This window comes from Callorhinus ursinus, unplaced genomic scaffold (genome assembly GCF_003265705.2).
Source record: "Callorhinus ursinus isolate GAN/ISIS: 27379988/994484 unplaced genomic scaffold, GSC_fseal_2.0 scaffold1, whole genome shotgun sequence".
Classification (NCBI taxonomy): domain Eukaryota; kingdom Metazoa; phylum Chordata; class Mammalia; order Carnivora; family Otariidae; genus Callorhinus; species Callorhinus ursinus.
The window spans coordinates 62043248-62066808 of NW_027397063.1; the positions used below are offsets into that span (position 1 = coordinate 62043248).

Below are 23561 nucleotides of genomic sequence, written 5' to 3' on the forward strand. Positions count from 1 at the left end.
TGTATCTTTTTCATAATAATTTTAACAGTGAATTTTCATAAAAAGTAAAAATAGGGGCACCTGGCTGGCTCAGTCGGTTAAGTGTCTGCCTTCGGCTCAGGTCATGATCTCAGGGTCCTGGGATCAAATCCCAAGTTAGGTTCCCTGCTGAGTGCGGAGTCTGCTTTTCCCTCTCCCTCTGGCCCTCTCCCCACTCATGCTCTATTTCTCTCAAGTAAACAAAAAAAAAACTCTTTAAAAAAGTGAAAATAAAAATGCTAATATACAAACAGTAGTTAATTCTGGGTGATAGAAATACATAGAATTGCTATTTTCTTCTCTGTACTCATATATTTTTTTAATTCCTAAAAATTAAAACAAATTAAGAAAAAGAAAAAAGTACACCAAAATACTAAATAGTAACTACCTTTGGGTAATGGAATTTTATATAATTTTAAAAAAATTAAATGTGTACTTTTCTAGATGGCCTAGGTTAGTACAATGAAAATGTATTACTATTACACAGACATTTTCTTCCCTCCAAAAAATGTTCTATTTTTAAAAAGGCAGAAAGAAAGGACTTTTCGGATGGTAGAACATTATTAACAAAAGAGGGGAACCTGGGTGGTGCAGTTAGTTAAGCGTCTGACTCTTGGTTTCAGTTCAGGTCATGATCTCATGGTCATGAGATAGTGCCCCTCCTCCAGCTCCAGAGTCAGCTGGAGTCGGCTTAAGGACTCTCTCCCTCTCTCGCTGCCCCTCCCCCCTCCCCAGCTGGTGCATGCGTGCTCTCTTGCGCGCGCTCTCTCTCTCAAATAAATAAATAAATCCTTAATAAATCTTTCAAAAAGAGAGAGAGACAGAGACAAAGAGAACAGGGAGAAAAAGCATGAGGTGTGTTCTATAGATGTAGAGAGCTTAGCAAGAGTGGACAGTTGAGTCTGGTGACTAGTTAAGGACTCAGCTGGAGAGATGGGCTGAGGTCAGACAGTGAGGGTATGAATGATAGGCTACGGAATTGAGATGTTGGTGAGAAAGACAACCAAGAATGATGGGAGAAAGGAGCCCTTGTAACTTCTGGTCTTTTCCGTACTGGAATTTCTCAGATAGTGCATGCATACAATGTTCTATTTCGTATCTTTAACTTTCCCACTATCTGCAAAAACCTACATGAGTAAAAGTTACCAAATAACTGAGAAGACTAGACATTGAAGAAAAATTGTGTTTAAAACAATCCACAGCTTACGGCCATTATTTAAAGATAGGGAAGGAGACAAATGAATAAAACTGAATGTTTGAAGGGAACATTTCTAATTACCACCACAATTACCTTTCAATTTGTCTTTAATGGTTTCTGATAAACGTTTTGTGAGCTGAGGCATTTCTTCTGGAGAGTATTCAGCATTTGCCAGTTCCTCCTTCAGCACAGCATGGATACATTCTTTAACCACAGAGGGTCTGAACCTAAATGAAATAGTTTAAAACATCTAATTGGTAACTCCAAAACTTCAATTTACCTTCACAGCTCAACTGACCCCAGCTTTTTTCCCTAGAACAATTTAGTTCTTCTTTTTCATACTTTTTATTATAAAAATGACATACACAACTTAAGAAAACAAGTTATATTCCTGATTTATACCTACAGCCTGGAACTTTCCCCTGAATTTCAGACCACATATTCCAACACGTATTCCATCTGGATGTCTCATGGACGACTCAAAAGTTCATACATCTAACACTGAACTTCTGTCTCCTCTCTCCAAAACTATCTTGGCCAATGGTAACTCCATTCTTCCAGTTGCTCAGGCCAAAAACCTTGAGGTCAGTCTTGCTGACTTCTCTCTCACAAACTACATCCTGGGTCATGAGCAAATTTTATCAGTTCTACCTTCGGAATAATCTAAAATTCAATCACTCACCACCCCACCGCCACCAGCTTGCTCCAAGCTATCATTACCTCCTGCCGGGATTATAACAGCTCTACACGTCTCTCTGTCTCTGCCTTTGTCCCCATATCCTGTGGGACATAGCAACTAGACTGGTCCTGTTAAAATGTATGCTGGGGGCGCCTGGGTGGCTCAGTTGGTTAAGCCACTGCCTTTGGCTCAGGTCATGATCCTGGAGTCCCGGGACTGAGTCCCACATCGGGCTCCCTGCTGAGCAGGGAGTCAGCTTCTCCCTCTGACTCTCCCCCCTCTCATGTGCTCTCTCTCTCTCTCATTCTCTTTCAAATAAATAAATAAATCTTTTTAAAAAATAAATAAATAAATAAAATGTATGCTGGATCACAGCACTCCTCTATTCAAAATATCCCAAACGCTTGGGGCGCTTGGATGGCTCAGTTAAGCATCTGCCTTCAGCTCAGGTCATGATCCCAGGATCCTGGGATCAAGCCCCACGACAGGCTCCCTGCTCAGTGGGGAATCTGCTTCTCCCTCTCCCTCTGCTCATGCTCGCTCGCTGTCTCTCAAATAAATAAATAAAATCTTTAAAAAAAAAATCCCAAATGCTTCCCACCTCACTCAGAGTAAAAGCAGCATCCTAACTGTGACTTGCACAGCCCCATATGACCTACCCTATCACACTCTCTGACCTTGTTTTCTACTACTTTTCTGCTAGGTCTCTCCACTCCAGTCACACTGGTCTTCCCTATGTTCTTTGACCACACCAGGCACAACCTCAGTGCTTCCGCACTTGCTGTTAACCTCTGCCTGAAGTTCAAGTCTCATTCGATATGCATAGCTACCTCCCTCACTTCTTTCAAATCTTTATTCAAAAGTTACTTTCCCTAGCCACCTTCTCTAAAACTTCAAATTGCCCTTCTACCATATCACTTTATATCTCACTTCCTGGTACTCATTACTATCTCATACACTATATGAGATACGTAAGTTCACTTACGTATTTATCTTGTTTGTTGTCCTTCTACAGCTAGAACATAAGCTCCAGGAGCGCAGGGATTTCTATCTGCTTTGTTCACTGTTATCTCCCCATTTCTTAGAACAGCACCCAGCACATAGTAGACAATAAATACTTTTGGAAGAAATGGATTATTGAATAAATGAAGACCGAGAAAAAAAATCTCCCCTAATTTCACCACCCTAAAATACATTCACATTTTAGTTGTATTTATCATTTTCGGGGCTATATATTCTCTCAATTGATTTGTCTATTATATACCAACTGACCAGAATGTTTTAGGTTTTGAACTTATAATGTGGCATAATATTTGGTAGCCCTAGTGGTCCCTTCTTACTTTTTTTGGTTGGAGGGGGTTCCTTTTTTTAATTTAAATTCTGAAGCAACCCTTATCACTTTTTAGTAGTATTTTCTTTGCTCTCTTGCCTGGTTATTCTTACAGATGAACTTTAGAATCATCGACAAATTTCCAGGATTTGATCTGTTCTAAAAGGGTTTTTCTATTGACAAATATACTGTATCTTAAGGGCTCTACCCCTTAAGCCTTTCTCATTTTCAGCGAAATGTCAAAAGTTTTCTTCAAACAAATCACAAATAATCTCATAGGATTATTCCTACATAATATATTAATTTTGTTCTGCTTCTGTTCTGTTTTACAACGGAAATGCAGGCAAATGGCAATCTATGCATTTAGAAACTTTTACCAAGATAACTTTTTATGTCCGTTCTACCCACCAGAAAACTACTGCACGAAAATTTTTTTTTTATCACATTCTAACCAAAGTTCCTGGCTTCCAGTATTTGCCAAGCATTTGATTCAGCAATCTGGTTTCAAGCAACGGAGGAGTTTTTAATTTAATTTTTTATCTTGTGGAAATAAAGGGAGTGATGGGCCCTACAGCCCTAGCGGACTGTTCTCTGCACTAGACTGTGTACTTTAATTCTGGGAAGGTATCGCGGCGTTGGGCCAAGAACATCCAGATGGTAACTGGGTAAGACTTTGTATGCATACAGGTCCCGTTCCCTGCCGAGCAGTAAGCGTATTCTGGCACACGTATGCACACAGTAACCCTCGAAAATGGGTGAACGGGACTGGATGCAAGGCGCTGCTTTACCGCTCTTCTCTGTATTCCACCCATTTCTTTTCCTCTGCCCACGTCCCGGGTCTCCTAGAGCCAACCATTCCCACTGCGCTAGCCTTAGGCCCTCCCAGCCTCTAACACTGCAACTGCGGATCCGGTCCTCAAACGCCCAGAGCAGCTGGAAGCTCAAGAAAGATAGCAACCCACCTTCTCGACTCGCCCCTTGTCTCCAGCCCCGGCCCACCCCCTCCCTGCCCCGCCCCTAAGTCTCCAGACCAGCCCCACCCTTCTTCCTTCCCGGCTCGATTCCAACCCAGTACCTTCCTCGGTCCCCCCCCACCCGCCCCCTCCTCTCCAGCCCCGCTCCGCCCCTCCCTCCCCAGCCCCGCTCCGCCCCTCTCCAGTCCCGCCCCGCCCACCCCGCGGGTCCTCACCGCCCCCCGCCCCGCACTTTCCCGACGGGCAGGCTTGCAGGCGAGCTCTGCCCGCCTGACCCAGTACTCGTAGGACGCCCCCACCACAACCCGTCCGTTACCCGCCTTTGCTGGAAAATGGGCCGCAGAATATAGGTATTCTCGGACTCCGCTGCGTTCTTCTCAGCCTCAGGCAACCCGTCGGCTGTGCCCATAGAGAAGGACGCTGGGGTGGACGAAGTCATGGCTAGGGCTTCTTGGCTTGGTGTATCGCGGTGAAGGCCTGGCGGGTTGCAGCAGGGAGCTGGGAAACCGTCGCCAGGGTAACAGGGCCTCCCTGGGCCCTGTGTGTTGCGGCTGCGCGCTCCCAGCCGAGCGCCCCCCACCCCCGCGCCTGCGCACCGGCTGCTGGGCGGGAACTGGTCGAGCAAGAGCTACGATAACCTTGGCCTAAGGCGGGTGCAGCGCTATGGGGATTCCAAAGCACTTTTTTTTTTTTTAGATTTTATTTATTTATTTGACACAGAGAGAGATAGCGAGAGCAGGAACACAAGCAGGGGGAGTGGGAGAGAGAGAGAGAGGGAGAAGCAGGCTTCCCGCTGAGCAGAGAGCCGACTCGGGGCTCCATCCCAGGACCCTGGGATCATGACCTGAGCCGTAGGCAGACGCGTAAGGTGAGCCACCCAGGCGCCCCCCAAAGCACTTTAAAGCGCGTCAGGTTTTATTAACCGCACCACAATTTTAAGAAATTGACGCGGAACCTGAGGCCCATTGAGGTTTCCAAGCATCTAAGGCTATTGAGTGGCAGGGCCCTGACTTTAAATAAAGCGTCTTCAGGCTGTAGCCTGTGGGCAAGTGCAGCCTTCATTTCTTTATGCACTTTTGAGCGGGTTTTATATTTTAAATGGTCGGGGGAAAAAATCAAAAGATTAGTCCATGACACGTGAAACCTACACGTGAAATTAAAATTTCAGTATCCGTAAAGTTCTCTTGTAACATAGCTATGCCCACTTGCACATTGTGTGGCCACATTTGCGCTGTCATTGGTAGAATTTAGCAATTACAACAGAAACCATATGGCCCTTAAAGTCTAAACTTTATCTGACCCTTTACAGAAAAACTTCGCAGTGCCCTGCTCTAGTCCATAACCACCAACCCCCAGTTCCCCCAGCCTCACCTACACTCCTGGATCCAGTGCAAAATTCAGAAAAGAGCAGATTTCAGGTGTATTCCCCATTTACGAGCACCAGTTTCTGGTCCTGTTTGGGAAAACCATATTATCCTGGCCTCTACCAGCTTCAAAAACTAGGAAAAGGGGCGCCTGGGTGGCTCAGTTGGTTAAGCAGCTGCCTTCAGCTCAGGTCATGATTCCAGGGTCCTGGAATCAAGCCCCGCATCAGGCACCCTGCTCAGTGTGGAGTCTGCTTCTCCCTCTCGCTCTGCCCCTCCCCCCACTCGTGCTCTCTCTCTCTCTCTCTCTCTCTCAAATAAATAAATAGGATCTTAAAAAAATAAAATAAGAAATTCCCCCAATATCCATCCAGGCTTCCTATTGGTTGGGTTAACAAATTGCCAAACTTCCTCCTCTAAGATGGAAAGGGAGTAGTTTCTATAAAAGTACACCTTTGCAAGTTCCAGTAGAGACTAATTTTACTATTCCAGGTTTTGGCTTACAATGTGTTTTTTGGTAATATAGCCTAGATTGGTCTCCCTGATGCCAGTAAACTCCCAGGAACTTCACCTTCCCAGCCTGCCCTTCTCTTTGTCTCCAGAATGGCTTTCCTTTGTCACTGCTCTGCTTGAAATCTTTCAGTGGTTCTTTATGACCATCTCCCCAGCATTCACTGCAATAGGACCTTTCATGATCTGGCTGGGTTGCTGAACCTTCCTCCTGGCACTGGCCAGCGGACGGAGGTCTGTGCTAGGGCCATGGGGCTAGGTGTGCACCCAGCATCAGCTCAGTGCTGCCTCAACCAGGCCCTGTTTAGCTGCCCCTTGGTTCAGCAGCACCAGCCCCATCTTTGGCTGGGGTCGTGTATCCACAGACTAGCCTGGCACAGAAATCCAGTGTCTCCTAGAGGCAGATAGTGTTTTCTTCTTGCTGTTTCACCAGGCTTAAGAAATCATACTCGTAATATGCAGACTTTCTCACCCCTTTTATGATTTCTTCAGTTATATTTCTCTCATCCTATCTACTATGGTCCAACTAAAAACACAGAAGATTAGATGTGTAATTTAATTCAATAAACATTTTATTATTCCATCTGTGCTAGGGGCTGGAGATACAAAAGTGAATAAAACCCAGGCCTTGCCCTAAAGAGTGAACAGATTTGGCTGGGGAGCAATGGGCTAAATTAGAGTGCCAATTGCTATAACAGAAAGCTGAAGGACAACCTATTCCCAAGATGGGCTTACTTTTCTCTGAGCAGGATCGTAAACAATGCAACGTCCTCTTCATTCCATGATGATATTCAAGAAGGCATACACAAGGTAAGGGACAGACAACTTTTTTTCTTAACAAAATGTTAACACTGTCTGATGAACAGATTAAGAGAAGCCCCTCTGCCCAAAACCTGGTTGGAAGCCAAGCCCAGAGCCAGATGTAGCTTTCATTTGAGGAGAAGAAACCACGGTGAAAGCCCATTCTGAGTGTGAGGTGGCCCTGGGATGTAGGGAGAAAGAAGGGGATGCAGTGTCCTCTGATCGCATAGAGGGCAGCCAACAACCAGGTGTAGGACTATGGAGCCCACGGTGGAATGAACGCAGAGCTCCCTCTTCACCCATTCCCCTCCCCACCGCTGTTTTCCTCACCCTTCCCCCCACCTTCCCCTGGTAACAGAGGACTTCTGTATTCTGGAGGCATCTGGTGCTTCGACGGCTCTTCCCTGACCTGGGACAGTGCTGGGGTCCAGGGGACCATGGAGGGGACACAGCAGCACCTGGGCCCACACACTCCCTGCCTGGCTTTGTCCCCTCTGTGGCTCCAGAGCCCCAGGTTCTCTAACTCATTCCCTGCACTTGGCCACTACCTCTTCTCTCGCCAGTACCCGTCTCCCTGTTTCTTCCCAGGCTGCCCCTGCCTGCTTCATCCTGTTCCCTGCCCATCAAACTTTCCCACCCGGATCTCCTTTACCCCACTCCTGACTCTGCTCACCATCCAGCACTACCTCATGACCGAGACCCTGAAGTGGGAGAGAGGGAGGTGCTCTGCTCTCCACGTCCCACGTGAGAAGCCGCTGTGGCACCACAGTTCTCCATCCTGTGTCTCCCCTCCATGCCTTGGGATGTGCTGTTTCCTCTGCTGGAGAATCCCTTCCTCCCCTCTTTGCTGGGCTAACTATTTCAAGAATCAGCTCAGACGCAAGGGGTGCCTTCCTTGATCTCTCACAGACCCCCTCCTTGGAGGTTCACTGAGCCTCTGAACTCTCTCTGTGTCCTGTTGACCTCTAACATGGCCCTTACCATAGGACATTGAAATTATTCGTAGATGTGTTTGTTCCCCTAACCTGATCATGAGCTCTTCAAGGACAAGGCAGGGTCCAAGGTCAAGGACCATGTCCTGGTCATCTTTGGATCCACTGCACACACAGCAGTGTCAGCCACACTCCAGTGTATAGCACTTATTGAACCGCACTGTACACTAAAGAAAAGAATACTGTGAATTAATCAGCGCAGGCTGCCCTAACAAAATACGACAGACTGAGTGGCTCAAACCACAGACATTTATTTTCTGGAGGCTGGAAGTCCCAACATGAATGTACCAACAAGGTTGGTTTCTATTGAGGGCCCCCTCCTTAGCTTGCAGGTGGCTACCTTCTGGCTGTGTCCTCACATGGCCTCTTCTGTGCTTGTGTGGAGAGAGAGATCTGGTGTCTCATCCTCGTTTTATAAGGATGCCAGTCTTACTGGATTAGGGTCCTATCTTTATGACCTCATTTAACCTTAACTACTTCCCTAAGGGTTCTATCTACACATACAGTCACATTGGGGGTTAGGGCTTCAACCTATGAGTTTTGAGGACCCACAATTCAATCCATAACAACTGGTGAACTTGAATTTAGAAGATTGGAGCTCAGGTGCTGACTTTGTCTGAACCCAGTTGAGTGCTTTTAGGCAGCAAGTCCGTTATGCTCTAGGAGCTTCAACTTCTATATCTGTGACATGTGGCCAGTTTTATGGAGTTGTTGAGAGGCTGAAATGAGACCATGGCTGGAGGACATTTTATGAACTGTAAGTTCCTGCACAATAATAATGACTTAATTATTCCTTCTACTAACATATCATCTTGCAGTTTACAATGTGATTTCAAATGCATATATCATTCAATACATGTGCAAGGAATCATTACCGTTATTATCACTACAGGAATACCTAAAAGGAAAGTTCGGTTATAATCCATCCTGCAGAAGGGATTCAAGGCAGTTTCTGAGGAAAACTCTCATGCGTGAAAGGGCATTCCCTATCACTTCTCGCAGAGGCTGCAGAAAAGGCCCAGGAAGCTGTTGATGAAATGAATGACCACCAGGAGAATCTGGAGGAGGCTGATGCACAGAAGGATGGAGAAGAAGGCCACGTGCCAAATGACAGCTTTAGAAGGCTCCAGGCAGACAGAGTTCCAGAGGGAATGGTCATACAAATAATTCCTATCCCAAAAGAAAAAAAAAGAGGGGGGGGGAGACCGGGGGTTGAGGAATAAATAAGAAAAGCCAAGTAAACAACCTCAGTAGAAACCTGGGGCCTCCCCCCAGCCAAGGTCATAGGTCTAGACTCTTGAGGGTGACTGTTGTTGCTGCATCTGCAAAATGCCAAGCATCAAAGAAGGGAGATGCTAGAATGTGTGACCAAGAGGAGTTTGTAGTACATCTGTGTGTCTTTCTGTCTGTCTTTGTCTCTCTGAAAAGACTGAAAATCCAAGTGTCCGTCCATTTACCTGTTATGCAGGTCTTGGAATGGGTAACCATATTTCCAAGCTCGCGTCTGATTGAAGGATGAGACATCAAACATGCAAAATGGACCATCTTTCAGGGCTACTCCAGAAGTGATAAAGCAAATCAAGGCTCCAAGAAAAGCCAGGCTACTGGACAGCAGAGCAGTGAGCATCTGTAGAGGGAGGGAAGAGGCCATGAGGTGAGACGGGGTCATGACCAGGTGATGGGGTGATCTGGACAAGCCTAACTTCTCTGGCACTCAGGCTCTTCCCCATCATATCACAGGGGGATCATGCTGCCCCTGGCACCTCCATTAAAGCATAACCAAGGCAGGGTGGCTGATGAGGGGTCAGTGGGTAGAGCCAGGAAGGGGTGGGAGAGAACGCATGAGAAGGGAGAAGCAGTGGCACTTGGACCTGGGTCTCCCTGACCCAGTAGGCTTTCCCTCCAGAGCTTCTCAATAGGTTGGCATCAAAAACTTTTACACTCGGGCCACTGGGTGGCTCAGTCGGTTCCTGACTCTTGATTTTGGCTCAGGTCATGATCTCAGTGTTGTGAGATCGAGCCCTGTGTCGGGCTCCACGCTAAGCATGGAGTCTGCTTAATATTCTCCCTCTCCCTCCGCCCCTCACCCCCCCCACTCGCACCTGTGCATGCACGCGCTCTCTCTCTCTCTCTCTCTCTCAAATAAATTAATAAATCTTTAAAAAAAAAGTTTAAACAGCCTCTGGGGAGAAGGGTTGGATGGTCATCACATGCCCTTTTCTTTTTTACTATTTTTTTTTAATTTTTTTAAAGATTTTATTTATTTGACAGAGAGAGAGACAACGAGAGAGGGAACACAAGCAGGGGGAGTGGGAGAGGGAGAAGCAGGCTTCCTGCTGAGCAGGGAGCCCAATGCGGGGCTCGATCCAGGACCCTGGGATCATGACTTGAACCAAAGGCAGACGCTTAACCGACTGAGCCAGCCAGGTGTCCCCCGCACGCTCATTTCTGACTCTTTTAAGGGAAAGCTGTATTCCCAAAAGTTCCAAGCTCCTACCCCTGATTCCTCTCTTTCTCAAATCAAACATGAAAGGAAAGAAGGGAGGAAAGAGGGAAGGAGGTAGAAAAGAAGGGAGGGAGGGAGACTGAGACAGAAATTGCAGTCAGCTCAGAAGGGACTCCTGTTCTGTCATTGCGCTTAGTCTGTGCACCACTCACTTCCCTCCCCAAAGATAACAATGAGTTCATTTCCTTGGCAGGAGTCTAGCTTGCTTTTAAATTGGCTTCTTTCTCAGAATACTAGATCGTTTTCTCCCTTCGAAAGAGTACATATTTTAAAAATTTAAATAAAATATATATATAGTTTTTTTGTAGAATCATGGAGTCCTTTTCCCACAATGTCACGCTGATTGGGAACTGGGGAGGGGCCAGGGAAATGCTCGAAATGGGGTCCCGGCCCTGGCAGCATCACATCACCTGAAAACTTGTTATAAATGCACAACTTCCCACTTCACCCCACCTTCTGAACCAGAAAAGCTGGGGCTGGAGCTCCTGGGCGGCTCAGTCGGTTAAGCATCTGACTCTTGATTTCAGCTCAGGTTATGATCTCAGGGTCATGAGATCAAGCCCTGCATCAGACTCTGTGCTGGGCGTGGAGCCTGCTTAAGATTCTCTCTTTCCCTGTCTCTCTCCTCCTCCCCCACCTCTAAAAACAATAAATAAATAAAGTCAACTCTCCTGTCTCTCCTACCTTCTCCTTTCCTCAGACAATATCTCTTCAAAAAAAAAAAAAAAAAGGAAGAAAGAAAGAAAATCTGGGGGTGGAGCCAGCAATATGTTTTAACAAACCCTGAAGGGATTCTGATGCACACACAAGTCTGAGAACAACTCACTCGCCTAGGGGAAAACCAGATGAGACTGAGAACAGATAGTGAATGAAATGTGTGGGTGTTTATATTTAATTCTTTAACATATAACTGTGAATCAGTGGGGATCCCAATATGTGGGCGGCAGATATCAAAGTAGGCTCGAGTTACTGTAAGGAGGCCACAAATTCATGTGTCTGAGACTGAATAAGCAATAAATCTTATACTACCTATGTACGGAGATTTTTCAGCTATATATGAATGCCACTGTAGTTGTACGTGCAAATTTACTCTGGGTCCCAGTTTCATTTTCTGTAAAATGGAGGGGTTAGACTAGAATCTAGTCATTAGATGATTTCTGGAAAACCTTCCAACTCTAAGAAAAATTAAACAAAATAGCCAGGAAATTTCTTTCTTTCTTTTTTTTTTTTTTAAGCAGACTCCACACCCAACATGGGGCTTGAACTCACGACCTGGAGATTGATAGCACACGCTACCCACTGAGCCAGCCAGGCACCCCAGGAAATTTTCTATCAATGACATATGACTGCAGTGCATTTAACTCATGTTCATATTGTTCAGTAGGTTAAAATAGTAGCAGTTCCTCACATGTTTATAGACATTTCTGGCTCATTAAGCACTTGCTCCCTTAACTTGATCCTGTTCACTCCCATTTTATAGATGAGGACCTGAGCTCAGAAAGGTTAAGGAACTTGCCCAACAGCTTAGGGTTATGAAGGGTACAGTCAGGACCTGACTTCAAGCCCCAAGACTGAAATTGCCTCTTTACCAGTCTGCCTATAGAGTAATAGGATGTGGGGACATCCTAGGTATTAGAAGAGTAGACTCTGGTGCTTACACTTCGGCAGGGCCCACTCTTACTGAAGCAGCCATATCTCCAGCCCATCAAGGAGATGAGGATAGCTGCAGTGAGTACCTGGGAGAGGGGAGAAGAATGATAAGAGATTGGGTAATTGACATTTCTAGCTGCCACTTGTGCCTTTGAAATAGATCCGTTGGGGCACTGCACATGAATTTGATAGTCCTTTCTTTCCAAGAGGGTTTCGCTTTGACTGTCAAGACCCGATTGGATGACTAGCCTGATCTGACTCTCTGGATGGCAATGTTTATACCCAGCCTTCTAGTCCTAAGCCAAAGTTCAGCAACAAGACTTGACAAGTCTTCCTAGAGTCTCCTATTCCTTGGAATTGCTATAGACCCAAGACCAGCTTGCTAGATCAAGCATTCTTTTTTTTTTTTTTTTAAGATCTTATTTTTAAGTAATCTCTATGCCCAATGTGGGGCTCAAACTCACAACCCTGAGATCAAGAGTCACATGATCTACCCATTGAGCCAGCCAGGCACCCCCAAGATCAAGCATTCTTGCAAAGAACCAAAACACTACTCCCCTGCCACGTCCCTGCTCCACCCTGAGGGGTGTTTGGGGAATTCACACCCAAGAAACTCCAAACACTTACCATGAGGCCTCCTCCCCAGAGCCCAGAGCCCAGCATGGCATGCCTGCCAATGAGGCCCCTCAACAGGTAGGTCACATCCCAGTTAGGAAAGAGGAGCACCAAGTTGGCTCCAGCAGCAAACAGGGCGGTAGTCCCGAGGCTCAGCCCCAGGATGCGGGAGCAGGTCCGTGAGCATGCCATCACATCAGGAGAGGATAGCATCCTGGAACCAATGGATGGAGAGTCATGGTAGCTCTGTTGGCTGGAAGCATCAGGAAGGGGTACACCCATAGCAAGGGTAGGGTGGGGGAAACAGACTACAGATAATGTCACCTCCCTGGGTCAGATCAAAAAGAGCCAAAGAACTTGCTTAAAAACTTTGCCTTCTATAAACAGTCCCCAATGGATAGGATTTAATTGCTCCATTTTCTGCCAACCCCAACTCATCCCATCATAGTTTGCTTGTACCTCCATACAGCCAGTGATTATTTCTATTTGGGACAGGAAAAAATGTTTAAAGGTGTCATTCTCTCTCTTTAAAAGATGTCATTTTAGAGATGTCCACTGTCACCACTTCCATTCAATAGTACAGGAAATCCTATCCAGTGCAATAAGAAAATAAAAAGAAGCAAAAGCCATACAGAGAGGAAAGAAAGAAGTAAGGTAACATGATTATCTATATAGAAAAACCAAAGGAATCTATCAAAAAGTTACTAGAACTACTGGGTTTAGCAAGTTACAGAATAAAAAATTAATATACAAAGATTCTATTGTATTTCTGTATACAAGCAATGATAAATTGTAAAAATTAAAAAAACAATATTTAGGGGCACCTGGTTGGCTCAGTCAGTTAAGCATCTGCCTTCGGCTCTGGTCATGATCCTGGAGTCCTGGGATTGAGCCCCTCATCGGGCTCCCTGCTCAGTGGGGAATCTGCTTCTCCCTCTGCCCCTCATCCCTCTTGTGTTCTCTCTCTCTCTCTCTAAAATTAAAAAATAAAATCTTTAAAAAATAAAAAACAATAAATAGAATAAAAATAGAAAATACTTATGGATAAATTTAACAAAATATGTGCAAGACTTTGGTACAGTAAAAATAACAAAATATTGCTGAGAAAAATTAAAGACCTAAATAAATGGAGAGATATACCACATTTGTGGATCAAAAGATTCACTATCATTAACATGTCAATTCTCTCTAAATTGATGTGTGCATTCAATACAACCTCAGTCAAAATCCTAGCAGTGTTTTGTCGTAGAAATTAACAAGCTGAATCTAAATTTATATGGAAATGCAAAAGTCCTAGATTAGCTAAAATACTTTTGAAAAAGAACAAAGTTGGAAGACTTACACCATGTGATTTCAAGACATTATAAAGTTACAGTAAGGTTACAAAAAGTAAAGTGCTGGTGTATAAAGACATACAGACCACTAGAACAGACTAGAGAAATCAGAAATAGACATATACATATTAGCAAATGATTTTTTAAAAAGATAGCATTTCAATGGGAAAAGGATAATCTCAAACAGTGCTGGAACAGTCTATATGCAAAACAAAAAAATATATACCATGACTATTACTGCAAACCATATTCAATAATTAGAAATGAACCATAGGTCTAAACTTACTAAATTTCTAGAAGAAAGCAAAGGAAAAAACACTGGGATCTTTTTTTTTTTAAGATTTTATTTTTAAGTAATCTCTACATCTAACGTGGGGCTCGAGCCCACAACCCCGAGATCAAGAGTCACATGCTCCACAGACTGAGCTAACCAGGTGCCCCTGGGATCTTGAGTTAGCGATTTATTTGATAAAAGACAAAAGGTACAACCCATAAAAATGATAAACTACTTCAAAATTAATTTGCTCTTCAAAAGATACTGTGGCAAGGGGGGGGTCTGTGTGGCTCAGTCAGTTAAGTGTCCAACTATTGATTTTGGCTCAGGTCATGATCTCAGGGTTGTGGGATCAAGCCCCACATCCGACTCCAAGCTGGGTATGGAGCCTGCTTAAGATTCTCTCTCTCTGTCTCTCCCTCTCTTAAGACAAAAAAAAAAAAAAAAAAAGACACCATGAAAAAAATGAAGAAGGAAACCACAGACTGAGAAAATATTCACAACATAAATTTTGCAAATATGTATGTGAATGCGAATACATACAGGTCTGATAACAGACTTGTAACTAGACTATATGAAGAACTCTTAAAACTCTATAATTAATGAGACAAACAGCTTGGTTTTAAAAATGGGAAAAAGATTTAAACAGACACATTTCATCTCACAAAAGAAGATATATGGATGATAGCTAAGAATAGGAAAAGATGCTCAACATAATTTACATAAGGAAACACAAATTAAAACTAAAAGAAGATCCTACTACACACCCACCAGAATTGTTTCAATTCAAAAGTTGGACTCTACCAAGTGTTGGTGAAGACGTGGTGCAACGGGAACTCTCATAGGTAGCTAATGAGAATACAAATGTTAAAAGCCACTTTGTAAATTAGCTTAGCAGTTTCTTATAAAGTTAAGCATTTACTTACCAAATGATCAGGTAATTCCACTTCTACGTATTTATCCAAGAGAAATGAAAGCACACATCCACACAAAGATTAAGACTTGCATAGCAGCTTTATTCATAGTAACTACAAATTAGAAATATGGGAACAACCTAAGTGCCCACCAAAAGATAAATAGATAAACAAAATATGGCATATGCACACAACGGAATATTATTCAGCCATAAAAATGAAGAAGTTCTGAAACATGCTACAACATGGGTGAAACCTGAAAACCTTATGCTAAATGAAATAAGCCAGACGCTGAAGGACAAATACTGTGTGATTTCACTTATATGAAATATCCAGAGTAGGCACATTCATAGAGACAGAAAGTAGATTAGGGGTCACCAGGGACCGGGAGTGGAGGAATGGGGAGTTATTGTTTAATGGTTACAGAGTTTCTGTTTGGGGTGATGAAAGAATTTTAGGAATATATAGTGGTGATGGTTACACAACATTTTGAGTGCAATTAATGCCACTACACTGTACACTTTAAAATGGTTAAAATAACAAATTTTATGATATATACATTTTACCATGATAAAAAAAATCAGTTAAAAAATGAGAAATAGGGCACCTGGGTGGCTCAGTCGGTTAAGCGACTGCCTTCGGCTCAGGTCATGATCCTGGAGTCCTGGGATCGAGTCCCACATTGGGCTCCCTGCTCAGCGAGGGGCCTGCTTCTCCCTCTAACCCTCCCCCCTCTCATGTACTCTCTCTCTCTCTCATTCTCACTCTCTCAAAATAAATAAATAAATCTTAAAAAAAAATGAGAAATAAATGTTCATCAATAAGTGAAAAAATAAATTGTGGCATATCCATGCCAGTGAGTACCTCCATAAGGCAACAAAACAAACTAAACTACCAATACATGCAACCATATGGATGACTCTCAAAAGCATTATGCTAAGTGACAGAAGCCAGAGACAAACCACTACAGAAACAATCATACAGACTACTCACTGTATGATTCTGTTTATATGAAATTCTAGAAAAGGCAAACCTTGTGAGAGGAAGCAGATCAGTGGCTACCAGGGCTGGGGAATGGGAGAGGGGGATTAATACAAGGGCATTAGGAAACTTGTGGAGGTGATGGAGATGTGTTCTGTATTAGATTCTGGTAGTGAATACACAACTAAATGTATTGACAAAACTCATCAAACTGGGCTCTGAAAATTGGTCAGTTTTATCGTGTTTTAATTATACATCAATGAAATGGACTGCAAAATTAAATGTCTCATCTAGAAAGTTGTAAAATGCCTCCTCCACACCTTTACTTATAGCCATTTCTCCTTTTTACATTTTCACTGATACATGAACTTCTTGTCATTTTTCTTTAAATATTCTTTTTAAAAATTTTTTATTTATTTTAATTTTATTTATTTTTTATTTATTTATATATTTATTTATTTTCTTGTCATTTTTCTTAACATGAATTACAATAGGATTGGTGATATTTGGGTAGACTTGTGTCAGTATGGACCTGAAAAAAATCAGTGCCTTGACATCCCCAAGAAGTTGATTGTTGCTGCTTTGCGATTCAGGTCAGTCTGACCTAAGACTCTTGACACTCCCCTCCCGACACATTACTTTGCACATAATCAGAAAATATGTGTGAACCAGAGCCCCCATCTCTTTTACACATCTACATCCAAATATATATGTAATAAAATATTTCAGAGTTTGAAGAATTAAACATAGTGTATGTATTTGTACTTATAAGCCGTATGAAAAATTAAACAACACCCATGTAAATGCGACCAGCTTACAAAACAGGTCGTTACCACTAATATGATTGAAGCTCCACATGTGCCTACCAACCCTACTCTTTTCCTGGATTCCTTCCTAAAATGACTATCCTTAATTTTTATCTTTATCATACCTTCTTAAAAACAGTTTTACAACTTAACGAACTCAGTTTTTCAAAACAAAAACTTGATTAGCCTGGCGTTGTCCATTTGTCTTGTGGTAAAGAGACTGGTGCAAGACACAGCACTGAGCAGGCCTTTGGATTGGTGGTATGCTCCTATGCTCTCCCCATAGGTCCCCAGCAACCCCCCCCCCCCCCGCCCGCAGCCTCTAGTGATCTTTGCTCCCCTAATCCCGGGGTTCACACTCACCTCCTGCAACTCCTCCCAGTGGAGAACTTCCTGCTGCAATTGCTAATGTCTTAAGTGTGGAGAGCAGGCCCGAGCTCCCACGGCCCCGCTGGGACTCCCGCAAGGCCCGCCGGAGGCCCCCGGGTCCGCACTCTCCAAGAGGGCAGGGAGGCTCTGGAGGGATGCGGAGGCCAGCCGGGCGAGCGCGCGCGCGACGGTGTGTGCGCCCCCACGCCACTGCCGACAGGCCTCCATCGGGGGAGCTTTTCTCCTCGGGGGTGACTCACCCGCTGCTCATTTTCATGTGACCCTAAGGAAGGAACCAGGAGGCATGGCCTCGTGAGCTAAAATGTCTCAGTGAGTCAGACAATTGCCCATGAGAAATACCTTATCCTCCCTTCTCTCCCAAAGCGGCAACACCTTTTTCACACACATCTGTTCCACTCATTGCAGAATTGGGGCTCTTTGGAAAACCAGCACTGAGGAGAGCAGCCGCCATTTTTTCCTCATCGCCCTCCTGCCTTTGCTCTTAGATGACTGGATGTGTAGCTTGGTTCGTCCACTAGCCTTCTCACTTTTTTGTTCAGGCCCCAGGTCACCATCGTCTTGCACACCGGAGTGCTGAGCGTTTCGTGGTGCTCTCTGTACGGGAGAGCTCTGACCCGCTTCGAAAAAGCTCTTATTCAAGATCCAGTTCAAACACCCCCCGGGGAAGCCTTCCCTGATTGCTTCACTCAGAGTTAGGCACTTCTTTCTCCAGATTCTCACTGTACTTCATTATTGTTTTTTAAAATGTAGGTATTATATCCACACAGTAAAACACATAAATCTTATTTTTTAAAGTTTTTTTTTTTTATTTTTGAGTAATCTCTACACCCGATGTGGACCTCAAACTACAACCCTGAGATCCAGAGTCGCTCGCACCACCGACTGAGCCAGCCAGGTGCCCCCACAAATCTTAATTATAAAACCTAGTGATGGTATTCCAGTGGTTTAGTAGTATCTCATTGTGGTTTTGTTTTCATTTTCTTGATGAGTAAGCACTTTACCCAGCCGTTTGGAGAAACTTTTTTTTTTGAGACGTGCCTGCTCAAGTCATTTGCACAGTTTTTATTGGTTCTTTGTCTTTTCCTTACTGGTTTGTGGGAGTTCTTTATAATTCCATACATGAGACCTTTGTCAGATATATGTATTATGAATGTTTTCTCCTGCCGTGGTTTGCTTTTCCACGTTCTTAGTGACAATGTGTTTTGATGAAAAGAAGTTCTTGATTTTAATTAAGTTCCATTTACCAATCTTTTCCTTTTATGGTCACTTTTTTTTTTTTTTTTGTATCCTGTTTAAAAAATCTTTGCCTACTTCCCACTGCATTTGATTTACCCGTGCTGTTTATGTGCCTCTTCTCCCACAACTGTGAGATCCTTGAGGGCTGAGGCTGTATCTTGCTCTGCTCTGTATACCCAGAACCGACCATGGAGCTTAGAGCATGGTAGGAGTTCAGGAGTCACTTGGCTAATGAATTAATTCATGCACTGGATGAAGTAACACACATAGTCTCTGTGCACAGAGATGTTATTTCTAACGATGAAAAAAGCAATACTGAGAAAGCCTCCGATGCACATATATGAGAAGGGATGATTATAACTGGCTATCACATTTTTAAACTACATATGAGCTGCTTTCTATGTATGCAGATGTCTATATGCCTGAAGCAAAAGCTAGTAAACAACTATTGGAAAGTTCATTAAATAGAATCCCATTTTCATTTTCATTGCAAAAGGGAATCATTTAGAGCCTAAATGAATTCTTGTGTCTTTCTTGTGAATTTTGATAAAAGATACTAAGCTGAGTACTCACAAAGCTTTATAGTAAGAAGAAACATTTATTCACCTTCTAAAACACATTTACAAACTATCTCATTAGATCCTTACAACAGACTTACAGCAAGTAAAATAAATGGTAGGTTAGCTTTATTATGCAGATAAAGAGATTATAGTGCAGAAGAATTTGACTTGCTCAGAGTAATAGTGAATGAGGTTGGGGAAATGATCCTGTTGTCTGTATACTCTCCACAGTCCCACACATTGGTGCTTGAGGTATTTTTTTCCCCAACCCAGATTCCAACTCTCAAGGCGTTTCTTCTTGGAGGCAGTACTGCGGTGCTTTGGCACCTGAGGGACCTGAGTCTCAATTCCTGCTACAAATACCTATCAGCTATGTGAACTTGGGTAGTTCACTGAGCCCCGGTAATAACCTGGACCTCAGTTTTTCATTTATAAAATGATGCCTACCTTGTAAGTTTATTTTGAAAATTAAGTAAGATGTGAGATGCCTAGAATGGGTTAGTCCTCTCCTGCTGCTTGTGGATCTCAGCTTAGCAAAAGGATTTTATATGCAGCATCTGTTAGAACATCTCGTACTTAGGGGCGCCTGGGTGGCTCAGTCGTTAAGCATCTGCCTTTGGCTCGGGTCATGATTCCAGGGTCCTGGGATCGAGCCCCACGTCCGGCTCCCTGCTCAGCGGGAAGCCTGCTTCTCCCTCTCCCACTCCCCCTGCGTGTGTTCCCTCTCTCCCTGTGTCTCTCTCTGTCAAATAAATTAAAAAAAAAAAAATCTTCAAAAAAAAGAAGAGAACATCTCGTACTTAGGTAATCAGAATAATCTGATGGCTGGCTGCCAGATATCACTCAGATTTTTAGAAGGTATCTCTGTTCCCAACTCAATGGCTTATCCAAATGGCTATCATCAAAATGGTGTTTGTGAGACAAGGGGAAGCAGTGGAACTGGGCTTCAACCCCTTAAAGGACCAAACTTCTTTGGGGCTTTGTGATAGCAGCTGTTGGTTTTTGTTCCTTAGGGTAAATGTGTGACAGTTAATTCAATGGTTAGCCCTACAAACAAGATACTTCTTTTAGAAACTATGTACTTGCAATAAGCAGTTTTACTAAGTAAGGCCAACTTTAGTTGAAGTTCTTCACTTCCCTGGGTTACGCCTCTATGGTAGCAGAGGCCGGACGAATGCCACGGTAGAACTAAACATTACCTTTTTACAGATGTGTCAATAATCTTAGAATTTGGCTTGACTGGGGGCGCCTGAGTGGCTCAGCCTGTTAGGCAACTGACTCTTAATCTCAGCTCAGGTCTTGATCTCAGGGTCGTGAGTTCAAGTTGCATGTTGGGCTCCACACTGGGTGTGGAACCTACTTAAAAAACAGACAGACAAGAAACTTGGCTCCACTGGAGACCCGGCTACTAGTCACCACGTTGGTGGTGATAGCTCTAGGGAGAGGCAAATGGGAGCCTACGAAGGGCACAGATTAGGAAAAGAATTTGCCTAATACCATTAACCAAGACTGAAAGGCTCACAAGAACAGGATAGACAGATGTTCCATTCTAAGGGATACTGTGGGGTCTGGAGGTGGGATCTGAGCAAGGAATAGGGGAAGCTGAGAACACTTCACTTGTAGAAGGGAAGGGGAAAAGATGATGACCATCAGGCCAGTGTTCCCCAAATATGAGTGACAAACTATCAGCTTCCTGTGGGTGGGCTCCAACTTCAGCTTACGGCTGACCAAACAAGAGAGCACGTTCCCTTAATTGGAGGGAGAAAAAAAGGAAGATAGGAGATGTTGAAAGAATTGCCATCTATACTAGTCCACTGAAGAGGAAGTACTGTTTTTTCTGTATTAGTATAAAAATATTACAAACTTCAAGCCACTCCAATTAGGCTTCTGTTTCCAACAGCACACTGAGATGGATCTTGGTCTCCAACGACTTTTTGCATCTAATAAACACTTCACTGTCCTTCTTACTTGACCCCAAGACAGAATTAGGCATAGCTGGCCACTAGATCCTTTTTGAAATTCTTGCTCTTGGCTCCCTTAACCCCCCACTCTAGTGTTTCTCCTCCCTCACTGACTGCACCTCCTTGACTGGGCCTCTTTCTGTTGGTGATCTCCAGACCTAGGTTCTGGACCCTCTTTAACTTTCTCCTTAGGTGACCTCATTCTCTCTCATGGAACTAAACTCCGTCTGTAACGCTGATGATTTTTCAAATCTCTAATTCCAGTCTACCTCTCCTCCAAGCTTCATACTTACATGTCCTATACTACTCCTACCCTTGGAAGTTTCACGATGAACACATCCAAAATGATTTCTTCTCCACCAATCCTACCTGATCACATCTTCCCGCCTCAGTAATGACTTGGCTACCTACCCACCGCCAGAAACGAGTCATTCTTGATTTTGCTTTCCTTCATTCCCCCGCATTTAAGTCTCTCCATTTCTACCTTCACAGTGCATCTCTACTCTATACCCTACTTCCCAGTTGTTCTGCCACTCTCTGGCCCAGGTGACCTCTGTTTTACAGTTTGATCATTGCAACTGTCTCTACTCTTGCTCTCCTCCAATTCACTGTCCACTTAATAATGGCTTCTCATTACACTTGAAACATGATCTGAGCTCCTTACCAGGGCCGAGTAAAGCCTTCTATGATCTGGCTTTTACGCACTTTATGCCACTCCCTTTGCTCACCACACGCCAGACCCATCTGCCTTCTCGAAATACCTCAGATCCATCAAAAACTTTGCTGCTCCCCAGCCTCTGCAGTTGTTGCCCTGCTTGGAAGTTTTCCTCCAACTCTTAGCATGGCCACCTTCTTTGCGTCCTTCAGGTTTCAGCCTAAATGTTAACTCCCCAACATCTTTTTTTTTTATTATTATTTTTTAAAGATTTTATTTATTTGTTTGAGAGAGAGAATGAGAGAGAGAGAGAGAGCATGAGAGGGGGGAGGGTCAGAGGGAGAAGCAGACTCCCTGCTGAGCAGGGAGCCCGATGCGGGACTCGATCCTGGGACTCCAGGATCATGACCTGAGCCGAAGGCAGTTGCTTAACCAACTGAGCCACCCAGGCGCCCACTCCCCAACATCTTATTTAAAGCAGAATTCTTGGGGTGCCTGGGTGGCACAAGCAGTTAAGTGTCCAACTCTTGGTTTCGGCTCAGGTCACGATCTCAGGGTCATGAGATCCCGTATTGGGCTCCGTGTTCAGCACAGAGAGCTTTTTTTTTTTTTTTCAAGATTTTATTTATTTGACAGCGAGAGAGACAGCGAGAGAGGGAACACAAGCAGGGGGAGTGGGAGAGGGAGAAGCAGGCTTCCTGCCGAGCAAGGAGCCTGATGCGGGGCTCGGTCCCAGGACCCTGGGATCATGACCTGAGCCGAAGGCAGCCGCTTAACGGCTGAGCCACCCAGGTGCCCCACAGAGTCTGCTTAAGACTCTGTCTACCTCTCCTCCCCCCACTCTAATAAATTTTAAACACATAATAAAAATAAAGAATTCTCTGCTTTTCTATTTTTTTTCAGTCTTTGAATCGAATCAATATTTTTCATGTGTTTATTGTCTGCATTCACTGAAAATAAGTTCCCTGAGGACAGGACTGTGTATGTTTTGCTCATCACCCGATTTCTATTATTTGGCACACAGTGAGGCTAGTTAAGGTTAAGGATAAGCATTCTGTGGCTGGAAGAATGAGAAAGAGACTCTCTCAGCCCAATTTAGTATTTATGCCCACCCCTTGGCCCGTCCATGTGGCCAGGGAGACAAGGTCTTGGAAGAAGATGGCAAGTCCCATCAGGATACATTGCTGAAGCATGGGGATGAGGAATAGTTCCACAAGAGGAAGAGGACTAACACAAACTGATTCCTGGGGTTACTGTGAGCTAGGCAGTGATCTCAATTTCTATAACATAATATAATCTATCTCCTGGCTTTTCTCCCATTAATTTAAAAATTCCTTTTTTCCTTCACTTATTAGAGTTGGGTCCTTAGTCATTATTCCTGGTCTGAAAGACTACATTCTGGAATTGCCCAAATAGGAGTTATAGAATCCTACTTTCCTAAAAAGCTAACTCACCCAGTGATTTCATGACGCAACCAACATTTACAGAGCAATTGCCATCCATGTTCAACATACTACTAGTATCAGAGAATCTAGCAAACATTATCCTTGATAATGCAACTATGAATTAACCTATGTTAATAAATACACTTCAGTGTCCCAAACATGAGAATGAGGGCAAGCTCTTGAAACCTGAATTATATTAACTGAGATAGTATCTAGGGAATCTTATCTGACAAAAACAATACCCCCCCAAAAAAAAACTAATACTGAAAAGTTTTTGATTTTATTTCCAAGATCAAATATTACAACAGGACATTTACATGTATTTATAAAAAAATGCAGCAGTTGAATTTATAGATCAGAGGTTTCCT

The 23561-nt window shown here is 43.8% G+C and overlaps 2 protein-coding genes across 5 annotated transcripts in view; both read right to left on the bottom strand.

Moving 5' to 3' along the window:
• Positions 1 to 4770, bottom strand: part of DYNLT2B (dynein light chain Tctex-type 2B) — a 41579-nt gene extending 36809 nt beyond the window's left edge. For all 3 annotated transcript variants that reach the window (XR_012378919.1, XM_025876019.2, XM_073894906.1), the window contains exons 1-2: positions 4520 to 4770; positions 1310 to 1443 (exon numbers count right to left, since the gene is read on the bottom strand). Coding sequence is in view for 2 of the 3 variants with exons in the window: in XM_025876019.2 (XP_025731804.1) it covers positions 1310 to 1443; positions 4520 to 4638 (253 nt within the window). In the remaining variant the exon portion in view is untranslated. The remainder of the gene's footprint in view (positions 1 to 1309; positions 1444 to 4519) is intronic.
• A 2487-nt stretch (positions 4771 to 7257) lies between these two features.
• Positions 7258 to 17550, bottom strand: TM4SF19 (transmembrane 4 L six family member 19). 2 transcript variants are annotated; one of them, XM_073903582.1, is made up of 7 exons: positions 17310 to 17550; positions 13462 to 13608; positions 13097 to 13226; positions 12650 to 12851; positions 12031 to 12108; positions 9324 to 9493; positions 7258 to 9036 (listed from the first exon to the last, which is right to left on the bottom strand). In XM_073903582.1, exons 4-7 carry the CDS (start codon positions 12848 to 12850, stop codon positions 8856 to 8858), a joined length of 630 nt encoding a protein of 209 aa, XP_073759683.1. In that variant the 5' UTR covers position 12851; positions 13097 to 13226; positions 13462 to 13608; positions 17310 to 17550; the 3' UTR covers positions 7258 to 8855. The 2 variants fall into 2 exon arrangements, with proteins under 2 accessions (XP_073759683.1, XP_025731823.1); XM_025876038.2 differs by lacking the exon at positions 13097 to 13226.
• Between the last annotated feature and the right edge of the window lie 6011 nt (positions 17551 to 23561).

Coding starts and splice junctions, on each gene's coding strand:
- TM4SF19 (XM_025876038.2), bottom strand. CDS start 12,850: ATGCTATCCTCTCCTGATGTGATGGCATGCTCACGGACCTGCTCCCGC. Junction 12,109..12,649: donor TCTGGGGAGGAGGCCTCATG/GTAAGTGTTTGG, acceptor CCCCTCTCCCAG/GTACTCACTGCAGCTATCCT. Junction 9,037..9,323: donor TTCCAAGACCTGCATAACAG/GTAAATGGACGG, acceptor CTTTTGGGATAG/GAATTATTTGTATGACCATT.